This window comes from Rhagoletis zephyria, unplaced genomic scaffold, assembly GCF_001687245.7.
Source record: "Rhagoletis zephyria isolate East Lansing unplaced genomic scaffold, Rhagoletis_zephyria_1.1 Rzeph_scaffold_00141, whole genome shotgun sequence".
Classification (NCBI taxonomy): domain Eukaryota; kingdom Metazoa; phylum Arthropoda; class Insecta; order Diptera; family Tephritidae; genus Rhagoletis; species Rhagoletis zephyria.
Window position 1 is genome coordinate 21,717 of NW_016157225.1, and position 11,880 is coordinate 33,596.

Sequence of the window (11,880 nt, forward strand, 5' to 3'; positions counted from 1 at the left end):
AAGGCGGATGCGCGTGCAGACTAGCGAGCGTCAGCACCTTTTCAGTGGAAGTATCTTTTCGTTGATCGAGAGCCAATTCGTTGAGAAGTCAATTCGCTGAGAAGTCAATTGCTTAATGTTGATTTTGTTGTGACGAAATGGCAAGCGGATGCTCGTGTTGACCAGCGAGGTGTCAGCACTTTATGGAAGGGTATCAACCTCTCGCTGATGTTAACTTACATATTGAAACATTTATGTATATGCATAGATATAATATATACACATACATATATACATATACATATATTTACTTATATATATTTTTAGATATAAATTATCGACCAAATGACGACCGACATTTCAATTGTACGATGGGACCCTAGTCAGGGTCCTGGAAATGAATATATCGATGAATACGAATATGATGGGGGAAATTCCAGCTCCAGGCTATTTGAAAGATCGCGTATAAAAGCTCTAGCCGAAGAACGAGAAAATGTCCAAAAGAAGACTTTCACGAAATGGGTTAACTCACACTTATGTAGAGTTAACTGTAGAATAGGAGATTTGTATGTTGATATGCGAGACGGAAAATACTTAATAAAGCTGCTAGAAGTATTATCGGGTGAACGTCTACCAAAACCAACAAAAGGAAAAATGAGAATTCATTGCCTGGAAAATGTAGACAAAGCCCTACAATTCCTACGTGAACAACGCGTGCATTTAGAAAATATAGGATCACACGATATTGTTGATGGAAATGCTTCCCTCAATTTGGGCCTAATTTGGACCATTATTTTAAGATTCCAGGTAAGCATCTTATTGTACTTAAAAAAAAAAAGATCTAACTCTCTAAATTTTAAGGGATAAATTATTGCATTGTCTTTTATTTTATAATCGTACTATTTAGATTCAAGATATTACAATCGAAGAAGTTGACAATAAGGAGACTAAGTCTGCAAAAGATGCTCTTCTTCTTTGGTGTCAAATGAAAACTGCAGGATACAATAACGTTAATGTTAGAAACTTCACCACTTCTTGGAGAGATGGACTCGCATTTAATGCAATCATTCACAAACACCGTCCTGATCTGGTGCAATTTGAAAAGTTATCCAAAGCTAATCCCTTATATAATCTAAATAATGCCTTTGATGTAGCCGAAGAGAAATTGGGTCTTGCAAAATTACTCGATGCTGAAGATGTATTTGTAGACCATCCCGATGAGAAGTCTATTATCACTTATGTAGTTACCTACTATCATTACTTCAGTAAGTTAAAGCAAGAGACTGTACAAGGTAAACGAATAGGAAAGGTTGTCGGAATTGCTATGGAAAACGAAAAAATGATTAATGACTATGAACATTTTACAAGCGATTTGTTGAAATGGATCGAAACAACCATTCAAGCTTTGGGTGAACGTGAATTCGAGAATTCTTTGGCCGGAGTGCAAAGTCAATTAGCTCAGTTCTCCAACTATCGCACTATTGAGAAGCCTCCGAAATTCGTGGAGAAGGGTAATTTAGAAGTTCTACTTTTCACGCTTCAATCAAAAATGCGAGCCAATAACCAAAAGCCATACATTCCCAAGGAAGGAAAGATGATTTCTGATATAAATAAAGCTTGGGAAAGGCTGGAAAAGGCTGAGCATGAGCGTGAATTGGCCTTGCGCGAAGAATTGATTCGCCAGGAGAAGTTGGAGCAGCTTGCCGCGCGTTTCGATCGAAAGGCTTCAATGCGAGAGACTTGGCTATCTGAGAATCAAAGATTGGTCAGCCAAGATAACTTTGGATTCGATTTGGCTGCCGTAGAAGCTGCCGCAAAGAAACACGAAGCAATAGAAACTGATATTTTTGCATATGAAGAGCGCGTTCAAGCGGTTATTGCCGTCTGCGATGAATTAGAATCAGAACGATACCACGATGTCAAACGTATATTGCTACGTAAAGAAAATGTAATGCGACTATGGACGTATTTGCTTGAATTACTAAGGGCACGTAGAATGCGATTGGAAATATCGCTTCAATTGCAACAAAACTTCCAAGAAATGCTATATATATTGGATAATATGGAAGAAATCAGGCAGCTACTTTTAACAGATGACTATGGAAAACACTTGATGGGCGTTGAAGACTTGCTACAGAAGCATTCCCTTGTGGAGGCTGATATTAACATACTTGGCGAGCGTGTTAAAGTAGTAGTGCAAAATTCGCAGAAATTTTTAAGCGATGACCCAGAGTCTTATAAACCTTGTGATCCTGAAATTATTGTAAGCCGAGTTCAACAATTAGAGGATGCTTATGCTGAATTGGTTAGATTAGCTGTGGAACGTCGAAGCCGGTTAGAAGAGAGCAGAAAATTGTGGCAATTCCATTGGGATACTGCAGATGAAGAGAATTGGATAAAGGAAAAAGAACAAATTGTATCCACCGATGAAATAGGGCACGATTTGACAACAGTTAATTTATTACTAAGCAAACATAAAGCACTAGAATCCGAAATAACATCGCATGATCCTCAATTGCAAGGAGTTGCTAAAGTAGGTGCAGAATTAATAACTGAGGGTCACTTCGGAGCCGATCGCATTAAAGATCGGTTGAAAGAAATTCTTTCGAAATGGGATCACTTACTTGATTTAACTAAATACAGACGTCAACGCCTCGAAAACGCTGTTGAATACTTCCAACTGTTTGCTGATGCTGATGATGTAGACAATTGGATGCTTGATACACTTAGAATTGTATCCAGTGAAGATGTTGGGCGCGATGAAGCCAATGTTCAATCATTGCTTAAAAAACACAAGGATGTCGCAGACGAACTTAAAAACTACGCTGAAGTTATCAATGCTCTGCATAAGCAAGCTGAAGATTTAAAATTAAACGATACGGAGAAAGCAAACGTAGATAATCGACTTGATGCTATCGACACACGATACAAGGAGTTAACAGAGTTGGCCAAATTGCGCAAGCAACGTCTATTGGATGCGCTCAGCTTATATAAATTGATGTCTGAGGCTGACGGTGTTGAACAATGGATAAAAGAAAAAACCAAAATGCTGGATACCATGACACCTGGAAAAGATATTGAAGATGTTGAAATAATGAAGCATCGCTTTGAAGGTTTCGATAAAGAAATGAATGCCAACGCTTCCCGGGTTGCTGTTGTTAATCAGTTGGCAAGGCAATTGTTACATGTTGAACATCCCAATTCGGATGAAATACTGGAAAGACAAAACCATCTTAATCAAGAATGGTCCACCTTACGCGAAAAAGCTGAAGCCAAGATGGATGACCTTAAATCTGCTCATGGTGTGCAGACCTTCTACATTGAGTGCCGAGAAACTATATCATGGATAGAAGATAAGAAACGTATCCTTACGGAAACCGATAGTCTAGAGATGGATTTGACAGGCGTGATGACTCTGCAGAGGCGACTTAGCGGCATGGAACGAGATTTGGCCGCTATTCAAGCCAAATTGTCTAGCTTAAGCAAAGAAGCTGACAGCATTGAACATGATCATCCGGAGGAAGCACAATTGATCCGCGACAGAATTTCTCAAATTGAATTGATTTGGGAGCAGTTAACTCAAATGTTAAAGGACCGCGATTCTAAACTGGAGGAGGCAGGTGATTTGCATAGATTCTTACGAGACTTGGATCACTTCCAGACTTGGCTGACTAAAACTCAAACTGATGTGGCCTCTGAAGATACTCCAACTTCATTGCCTGAAGCTGAAAAACTTCTAAATCAACATCAATCTATTCGTGAAGAAATTGATAACTACACTGAAGATTATAAGAACATGATGGAATATGGTGAGCGTTTAACATCGGAGTCAAATACTTCGGACGATCCACAATACATGTTCCTTCGTGAACGATTGAACGCTTTGAAGGATGGTTGGGAAGAGTTGCATCAAATGTGGGAAAATAGACAAGTGCTTCTCTCGCAAAGTCTGGATCAACAGTTGTTCAACCGTGATGCTCGTCAAACCGAGGTCCTCTTAAGTCAACAGGAGCACTTCCTTAGTAAAGATGATACTCCAGTTAACCTAGAACAAGCAGAGAACCAACTTAAACGTCACGAAGCTTTCTTAACCACGATGGAGGCAAATGACGATAAGATAAATACACTATTGCAGGTCGCGGAGACCCTTGTGGAAAAAGAACATTTTGATGCCGAGAAAATTGGAAAGAGAGCGGAAAATATTGCAGGTCGTCGTGACGATAATCGCCAACGTGCATTGGATCAGCATGAGAAGTTGAAGAACCAAGTTAAGTTGCATGAATTCTTACAAGATTTGGAAGAATTGGCTGAATGGGTTCAAGAAAGATATGTGACATCTCAGGACGAAACATACAGAAGTGCTAAGACGATTCATTCCAAATGGACACGGCATCAAGCCTTTGAGGCGGAGATCGCAGCTAATAAAGAACGTTTGTTTGAGGCTGAAAAGGCAGCTCAGGAGTTGTCTAAAGAGAAACCAGAGTTTAAGGATATTATTGAGCCCAAATTGAAAGAGCTTGCTAAGCAATTCGAAGATTTGGAAGTTCACACAAAAGAAAAGGGTGCAATGTTATTCGATGCTAATCGTGAAGTTTTGGTGCAGCAAACATGCGATGATATCGATTCTTATATTACTGACTTAGAAAAACAAATAGTAAGTGCCGATACCGGCAATGACCTTACTTCAGTAAATATTCTTATGCAGAAACAACAAGTTATACAAACACAAATGGCAGCTAAAGAACGACAAGTGGAGGAAATTGATAAGCAAACTGAATATTTACAAAAGACAACACCATTGGAAAAGATTGAACCGATTGTTACGAAGAAAACAGCAGTTCTCGATAGATTTGAGAAAATTAAAGCTCCACTGATTGAACGACAGAAACAATTAGAAAAGAAGAAGGAAGCATTCCAATTCTGTCGGGACGTTGAGGATGAGAAATTGTGGATTGACGAAAAGTTGCCTTTAGCTACTTCAAAGGATTATGGCAATTCATTGTTCAATGTTCATGTTTTGAAAAAGAAAAATCAATCTCTTGCTACAGAAATTGATAATCATGAACCTAGAATAATGGCCATTTGTAACAATGGCAGAAAATTGATCGATGAGGGTCACGAAGATGCCAAGAAGTTCGAGAGTCTGATTAGTGATCTTACGCAAAGATGGCAAGAACTTAAAGATGCTATTGATAATCGTAAGAGAAATCTTGTAGAATCCGAAAAGGTACAACAATACTTTTTCGATGCCCAAGAGGCTGAGTCATGGATGAGCGAACAAGAGTTGTACATGATGGTTGAAGACCGAGGAAAAGATGAGATCAGTGCGCAAAACCTAATGAAGAAACATGAAAACTTGGAGCAATCTGTTGAAGACTATGCTAACACCATCCGACAACTGGGTGAAGTTGCAAGACAATTCAACACCGAAGACACAGGCAGCGGTGACGCTGTGTCTGTTAAGCAATCGCAATTAGATAAACTTTACGCCGGTCTAAAAGATTTGGCTGGAGAGCGGCGTGCTCGCTTGAATGAAGCATTACAGTTGTTTATGTTGAGCAGAGAAGTCGACGATTTGGAGCAATGGATTACGGATAGAGAAGTTGTTGCCGGATCCCAGGAACTGGGACAAGATTATGATCACGTAACATTACTTTCGGAACGGTTTAACGAATTCGCTCGCGATACTGAAGCTGTAGGCGGAGAACGAGTTGCGAAGGTTAATAACATTGCTGACAATTTGATTCAAGCTGGTCATTCAGACTCGGCAACAATCGCTGAATGGAAGGACAATTTGAATGAATCCTGGCAAGATCTCTTGGAACTTATTGAAACACGCACGCAAATGTTGGCTGCTTCTAAGGAACTGCACAAATTCTTCCACGACTGCAAAGACATATTAAGTCGTATAATAGAAAAACAACATGGTGTTTCTGACGAATTGGGGCGAGATGCAGGATCTGTCTCGACTCTGCAACGAAAACACCACAATTTCATGCAGGACCTCATGACTCTTTATTCACAAGTACAACAAATTCAAGAAGAATCCGCTAAACTACAAGATTCATACGCTGGCGATAAAGCAAAGGAAATTACTAACCGCGAACAAGAGGTTCTACATGCATGGTCCAATTTGCAAGCCATGTGTGATGCCCGCAAACAGAAGTTAGCTGACACGGGTGATCTGTTTAGATTCTTTAATATGGTTCGTATATTGATGATTTGGATGGAGGATCTCGTACGTCAAATGAACACATCTGAGAAGCCAAGAGACGTTTCCGGGGTGGAGCTACTCATGAATAATCATCAAAGTCTTAAGGCTGAAATTGATACTAGAGAGGACAACTTTGCCGCTTGTATTTCTCTTGGAAAGGAATTGTTGGCCAGAAGTCATTATGCATCAGCAGATATTAAAGATAGGCTTTTGCAATTAAATAACAGTAGAAATGCTTTGCTAAGGCGGTGGGAAGAGAGATGGGAGAACTTACAGCTAAGTATGTATATATAAAAAACATCAGTTTTGCTGCACATTTAGTTTGACTTATTTGTGTTTGTTTCCAAAATTACAGTTTTAGAAGTGTATCAGTTCGCCCGGGACGCTGCTGTAGCTGAAGCCTGGCTTATTGCCCAAGAACCATACCTCTTATCGTCTGAATTAGGCCACACAATAGATGAAGTTGAGAACCTTATTAAAAAACATGAAGCATTCGAAAAGTCCGCTGCAGCCCAAGAAGAACGCTTCAGTGCTCTTGAGCGCCTAACAACGGTAAGTTCATAAATATGGGCTAAAGTTTTACCAAAATCTCCAAAATATTGTCCCAATTCAGCCAAAAAAAGTTTTCTAGCAGACGCGTTTAAAACTGTAGTAAATAAGCAAGGTTTTCTACAACATGTTGCAATAAAGCCGGCTTAAAATGTGAGGCGCCAAGAGAAAAGGAACCTAATGCGAGTTCGGCAAATTTTCCAGGACGAGGCGTCAAGCAGAAGCGCTTGCTGGCTAAAGCGAGTGAAAGTTGCCTCCTCAAGTTTTTAAAATGACATGTTTTATAGAGCATATAATGAAGTTTGAAAATTCGACTCTATATTTATGGATTAATGTAAAGGCTCTGTTATGCATACTTGGCATTGCTTGAGAGTTGTCACATAAGGAATCTGTTAATAGAGCTTCGCGTGTAAGCGGTTACCCACCGCACAGCATTACATTCGTAGAAGTCTGTTGGTTTTTGATTTCTACTTAAAAATAGTATAGCAGTGCATGCACTGCCAAGTATGCATAACAGAGCCTTATAGCCCAGTTATGCATACTTAGCTTTGCATGAGAGTTATCACATAAGAATCTGTTAAATGGGCTATGCATGTAAGCGGTTACGGAACGCATAGCACCATTTTTACGTAAAAATCAAAACCAAACAGAATTCTACATGTGAAGTGCTATGCGTTGTGTAACCGCTTACATGCATAGCCCATTTAACAGATTTTTATGTGACTACTCTCAAGCAAAGCTAAGTATGCATAACTGGGTTATTAATCAAAATGTATTTAACACAGTGTGATTGAATTTGACATTGCTCTCATAATAGGCGGCATACACGGTGCGTCTGACTCGCGAGTCGGTTTGGATGTATTAGTAAAAATAAATATGTGTGACTCTGGCATGACTCTAAATAACTCAACTGTGTGTAGTCGAAAAGCGAGTCAACACGTTCACAATTGACTCACGAGTCAGACGCACCGTGTATGACGCCTATAAGAACCATCCTATAAAGTCAAATTGAAAAAGAATTTGTATGAATTTTGAATCGTTTGTTTATATTTTTTGACGTGATAGTACCTTAAAAGAGAGACTCGCTGAGTTGTCAATCAAACCTTGTTTAATACACCTTGAATGTAAGAATCTGAAAATCGATTTTTTCTCGTGTTAGGTCCCTTTTCTCGTGGCGCGTGTTGAGCAGGAACCGTAACTGTAACGAATTTTTACAAAGAAAGTGGTTAGTTTTTTATCGATATGTTTTCGATCAGAATTTAGAGTTGTAATTTGACTTTTATTTTGTTGATGAAAAAAAAGAGTTGACTTTAAATTTTTCGATTAAAAATAAAGGTTAACATTTGACTCGAACTTTTGCGATCAACAATAACTTAAGTTTTTTAATAAAAGAAAAAAAAAGACTGTTGAAGGGCGCGGCTCTGGAAATCACTGTTTCGGTTCGAATGCCCAGCGCAGGATACAGACCCAGTGCTGCTCATGAAAATAGGTTAGATGAAAGTGTATATCATGCAATTATCTATAAAAATTGTTCTGACACTTTTTTCCTAAAGGCGGATTCATCGTTCTAGTTCATAACTTTTTCTTCCTTGTGGTTGTTGTTATCTTTCTCTCTCTGTGAGAGAAATCACTGGTGCATTATTCATATCAATTTCTCTACCAGAATTCATTTTTTTCAAACACCGCAATACATTCGTTATATTTTATTATTGTTACAGTTTGAGCTCAAAGAAATAAAAAGGCGGCAAGAATTAGCGGAAGAAGCTGAACGACAACGCGTCAAAGAAGAAATGGAGGCTAAAGCAGTTTTAGAAGCTGCTGAGCAGGCTAAACGAGAAGCTGAGAAGCGTGATATAGTCGATGCTGCAGCATCTGCGGAAGAATCCGCAGGTAAGTTAATACATTTATATTAAACCTGCGCTGAAATGAGCGGTAGGATAGAAAAGCAACGGATTGGTTAAATCTGAGCTGTTAATTTCCTGACATCAAAATTTTATCTCGAAAATGTTACTTACAAACGCCCTCTGATACAATTATTCACAGATATTAGGCCTTATGAATAAAAATTAGCAATTGCTTTTTCATAAATTTTCAGACCTTTTACTTAAATTTGTTTGAATAAATCGAGTAAAAGGTCGGAAATTTTAAGGAAAAGCATTTGCTTATTTTTTATTCACAAGGCACAATGTCTTTCCATAGAGATTGCTTCACATCGAAAATAGTACTCCCTTATTTCCATTTTGACGCATTTCAATGTTGATTCTTTTATACCTTTTATGAGCACGAAATGGTATTATAACTTTGGTCCGATGTTTGTAAGTACCAGAATAAGAAGAGATAGACCCATTAAAATGTATACTTAAATGATCAGAACGTCGAGCTGAGTCGATTTAGGCATGCCCGTCTGTCTGTNGTGGGTGTATTTTTATAATGTATTAATCATTTGTCGGAACCGGAAGAATCGGACCACTATAACATATAGCTCCCATACAACTGATTGTTCAGATATGAGATTTTTCTTTATAACTTCTCCATTTATGCAGCTAGGGACATGAAATTTTGCAATACTTCCATCCATTATCAACAGAAAACTTATAGTAAAAATTACAAAGATGGGGTCACTATAACCTATAGCTCCCATACAACTGATTGTTCAGATATGAGATTATTTGTTAAAACTTCTCCATATATGCAGCTAGAAACATGAAATTTCGCACTATTTTCACTCATTATCAACAGAGAGTTTAGAGTAAAATTAACAATTAACGGGTCACTATAACCTATTTATTGCCTCCATACAACTGATTGTTCAGATATGGGGTTTTACTGTAAAACTCCTTTATTTGGACAGCTAAAACCGATAAATTTCGTTAGCTATTTTATAAATAATAATACGAAGTCTACGGAGAAAATCGTCAAAATCTATGCTGTATGAGCTTTATCTCTTATACCACTGATTGTTCAGATATGGGGTTTTACTGTAAAACTCCTTTATTTGGACAGCTAAAACCGATAAATTTCGTTAGCTATTTTATAAATAATAAATTTATTAATTTAATTTNGCTTTATCTCTTATACCACTGATTGTTCAGATACCAGTTTTTGCGATATAATATATATTATATAGATATTATCTCCTTTATGTAGGAAACTAAACCCATTAAATTGTGTTACCGGTTTACATACCGATCACACAGCAGTGAAAATCACTTAGATTGGTGCTATATAACATGCGGTAACATGCATAAAAAAATACTCCGACGAATTGATAACACAGGCCAACAAAAATGGGAAACAATTTTGTAACCTAAAATGTTAACGCTGTCTAGATTTTGAGACAATATTTGAGAAGATCTAGAAAAAAAACAAAAGGTGATAGAACCTGTGATAGCCATTTAGCGTGTTACTCAGGTGTACGTGGCGTATGAGTAACTTTCTTTCCTACTCATTTTTCATACAAAAAATCTTTGCGTATTTTCATTCGACCACTCATTATTTCTTATTTATCCATCGATTTTCTTCATTAGTAATTGCCTTTTTTTTGTAACAGAACAGGCTTTAGCACAAGTGCAAAAATTTGGCACATAACCTGTTATTTTTTACATTTTTCTTCTGTTAAAGTTTGTTTTTTTCATTAAAAAATAAAAAGAGCTGGAATGATTAATTAATTTTTCAGAAACTATAAGCTCTATCGGAAATGTATATACGGTTTATTGAGAATTTCATTAGCTTTCATTTGCCGTACTTTATTTTAAGATCGTTAAATTGGTTCGTAGGATATACGTGGATCCTTTTATCCAATTTTTGCTTTAAGCTGAATAACGGTAAGTTGAAAATATCTCGAAAACGTATCCATAGAAAAAAAACTTAACTCGATTTTCGGAATCACCGAGCGATTCTACATAAAAAATTGGATAGTGGCATCCATAGAACATTTTTGCTGTAAACCAGTGTTATTGGGCCTTGCAAGGATGTATTGATGCTTCTGAAATATAAACAATTTACAAGTAAAGAAAGTTGCGCCAATTTTTAATTTTTTTGACGAACCCAAAATATTAAATTTACTCATCAATATTACTTAAGACATGTATAGGGCTCGGAATCTTATGCACTAAAAAATCGAAAATATGCGCATATAATATACACGCAAGATTCAAAAATATGCGCTATAAACAAGTAAAATATGCATTTAAAAATATGTTCCTAATATATTATTGTCAGTACAAAAATAAATAACACATGCATTTTAACAAGAAAATAACGAGAACAATTCACTTCCAAATACAATACATATTTATGTATAAAATTAATTTATAATCAAACAGTCAGTTACAATCTTGTGTAAATAGAAACATTGACAGTTTAATAGTTTGAGAAAGTTTGCCATTTTGATTCCATAACTCGTGCAACCTGCAGCCATTTTGCGGCTTTAATGAATTTCAGTACGTCATACAGAAAGAGACAGCTGCACTCTAAAACATTCTGCAGGAATGCATAGGGTCTTTAGCCTCATCCTTGCGAGGGCTGGACGCAAATGAAGTGTTCGATTGTCTCTTTTGAGCTTGGGTCATCGCAACTACGACAGAGTCTTTTGAAGGGTAATCCACCTTTCGACATGTACCCCAACGCGCCAGTGCATACTGCAGTAAGTTTGTAGGTATATTCTTTGCTCATTCCTAAGAGGGCTTTGGTTTTAAGTGGGTCGTAGGACACCCAGAACTGCCGGGTAATCCTGTACGATCCTGTAAGATTCCACCTCTGCTTCACCTTCGAGTGATAAATTTACGTGTGTCAAGTTGGCACTACACTTTTTGAAATTGGAAAAGTTAACTACGGCATTAATTGTAGTGTTTTTGTTGTAAATTTGTTGTGGAAAGAAAAAATTTGTAGCTTTCGTTTTTCTGGAAAAAATTGAGTTGACCCTTTTTCGAACAAAATTTGGTATGTAGTGCTAACTTGACACCATGCACCATTGACGACAGAATTGAGATATTGAAAATGTTACAACGGCATTAATTGTAGCTTTTTTGTTGTAAATTTGTTGTGGAAGGAAAAAATTTGTAGCTCTCGTTTTTTAAGGCAAAATGGTATGTAGTGCTAACTTGACACCATACACCTAGTCGATAGAATTGAGATAT

At 37.4% G+C, this 11,880-nt stretch overlaps 1 protein-coding gene across 2 annotated transcripts in view; it reads left to right on the forward strand.

Moving 5' to 3' along the window:
- Positions 1–277: 277 nt before the first annotated feature.
- Positions 278–11,880, forward strand: part of LOC108381773 (spectrin beta chain) — a 70,443-nt gene continuing 58,840 nt past the window's right edge. For both annotated transcript variants that reach the window (XM_017638176.1, XM_017638182.1), the window contains exons 1-4: positions 278–786; positions 887–6,473; positions 6,549–6,745; positions 8,461–8,632. In XM_017638176.1, coding sequence (XP_017493665.1) covers positions 325–786; positions 887–6,473; positions 6,549–6,745; positions 8,461–8,632 — 6,418 coding nt within the window. In that variant the 5' untranslated portion in view covers positions 278–324. The remainder of the gene's footprint in view (positions 787–886; positions 6,474–6,548; positions 6,746–8,460; positions 8,633–11,880) is intronic.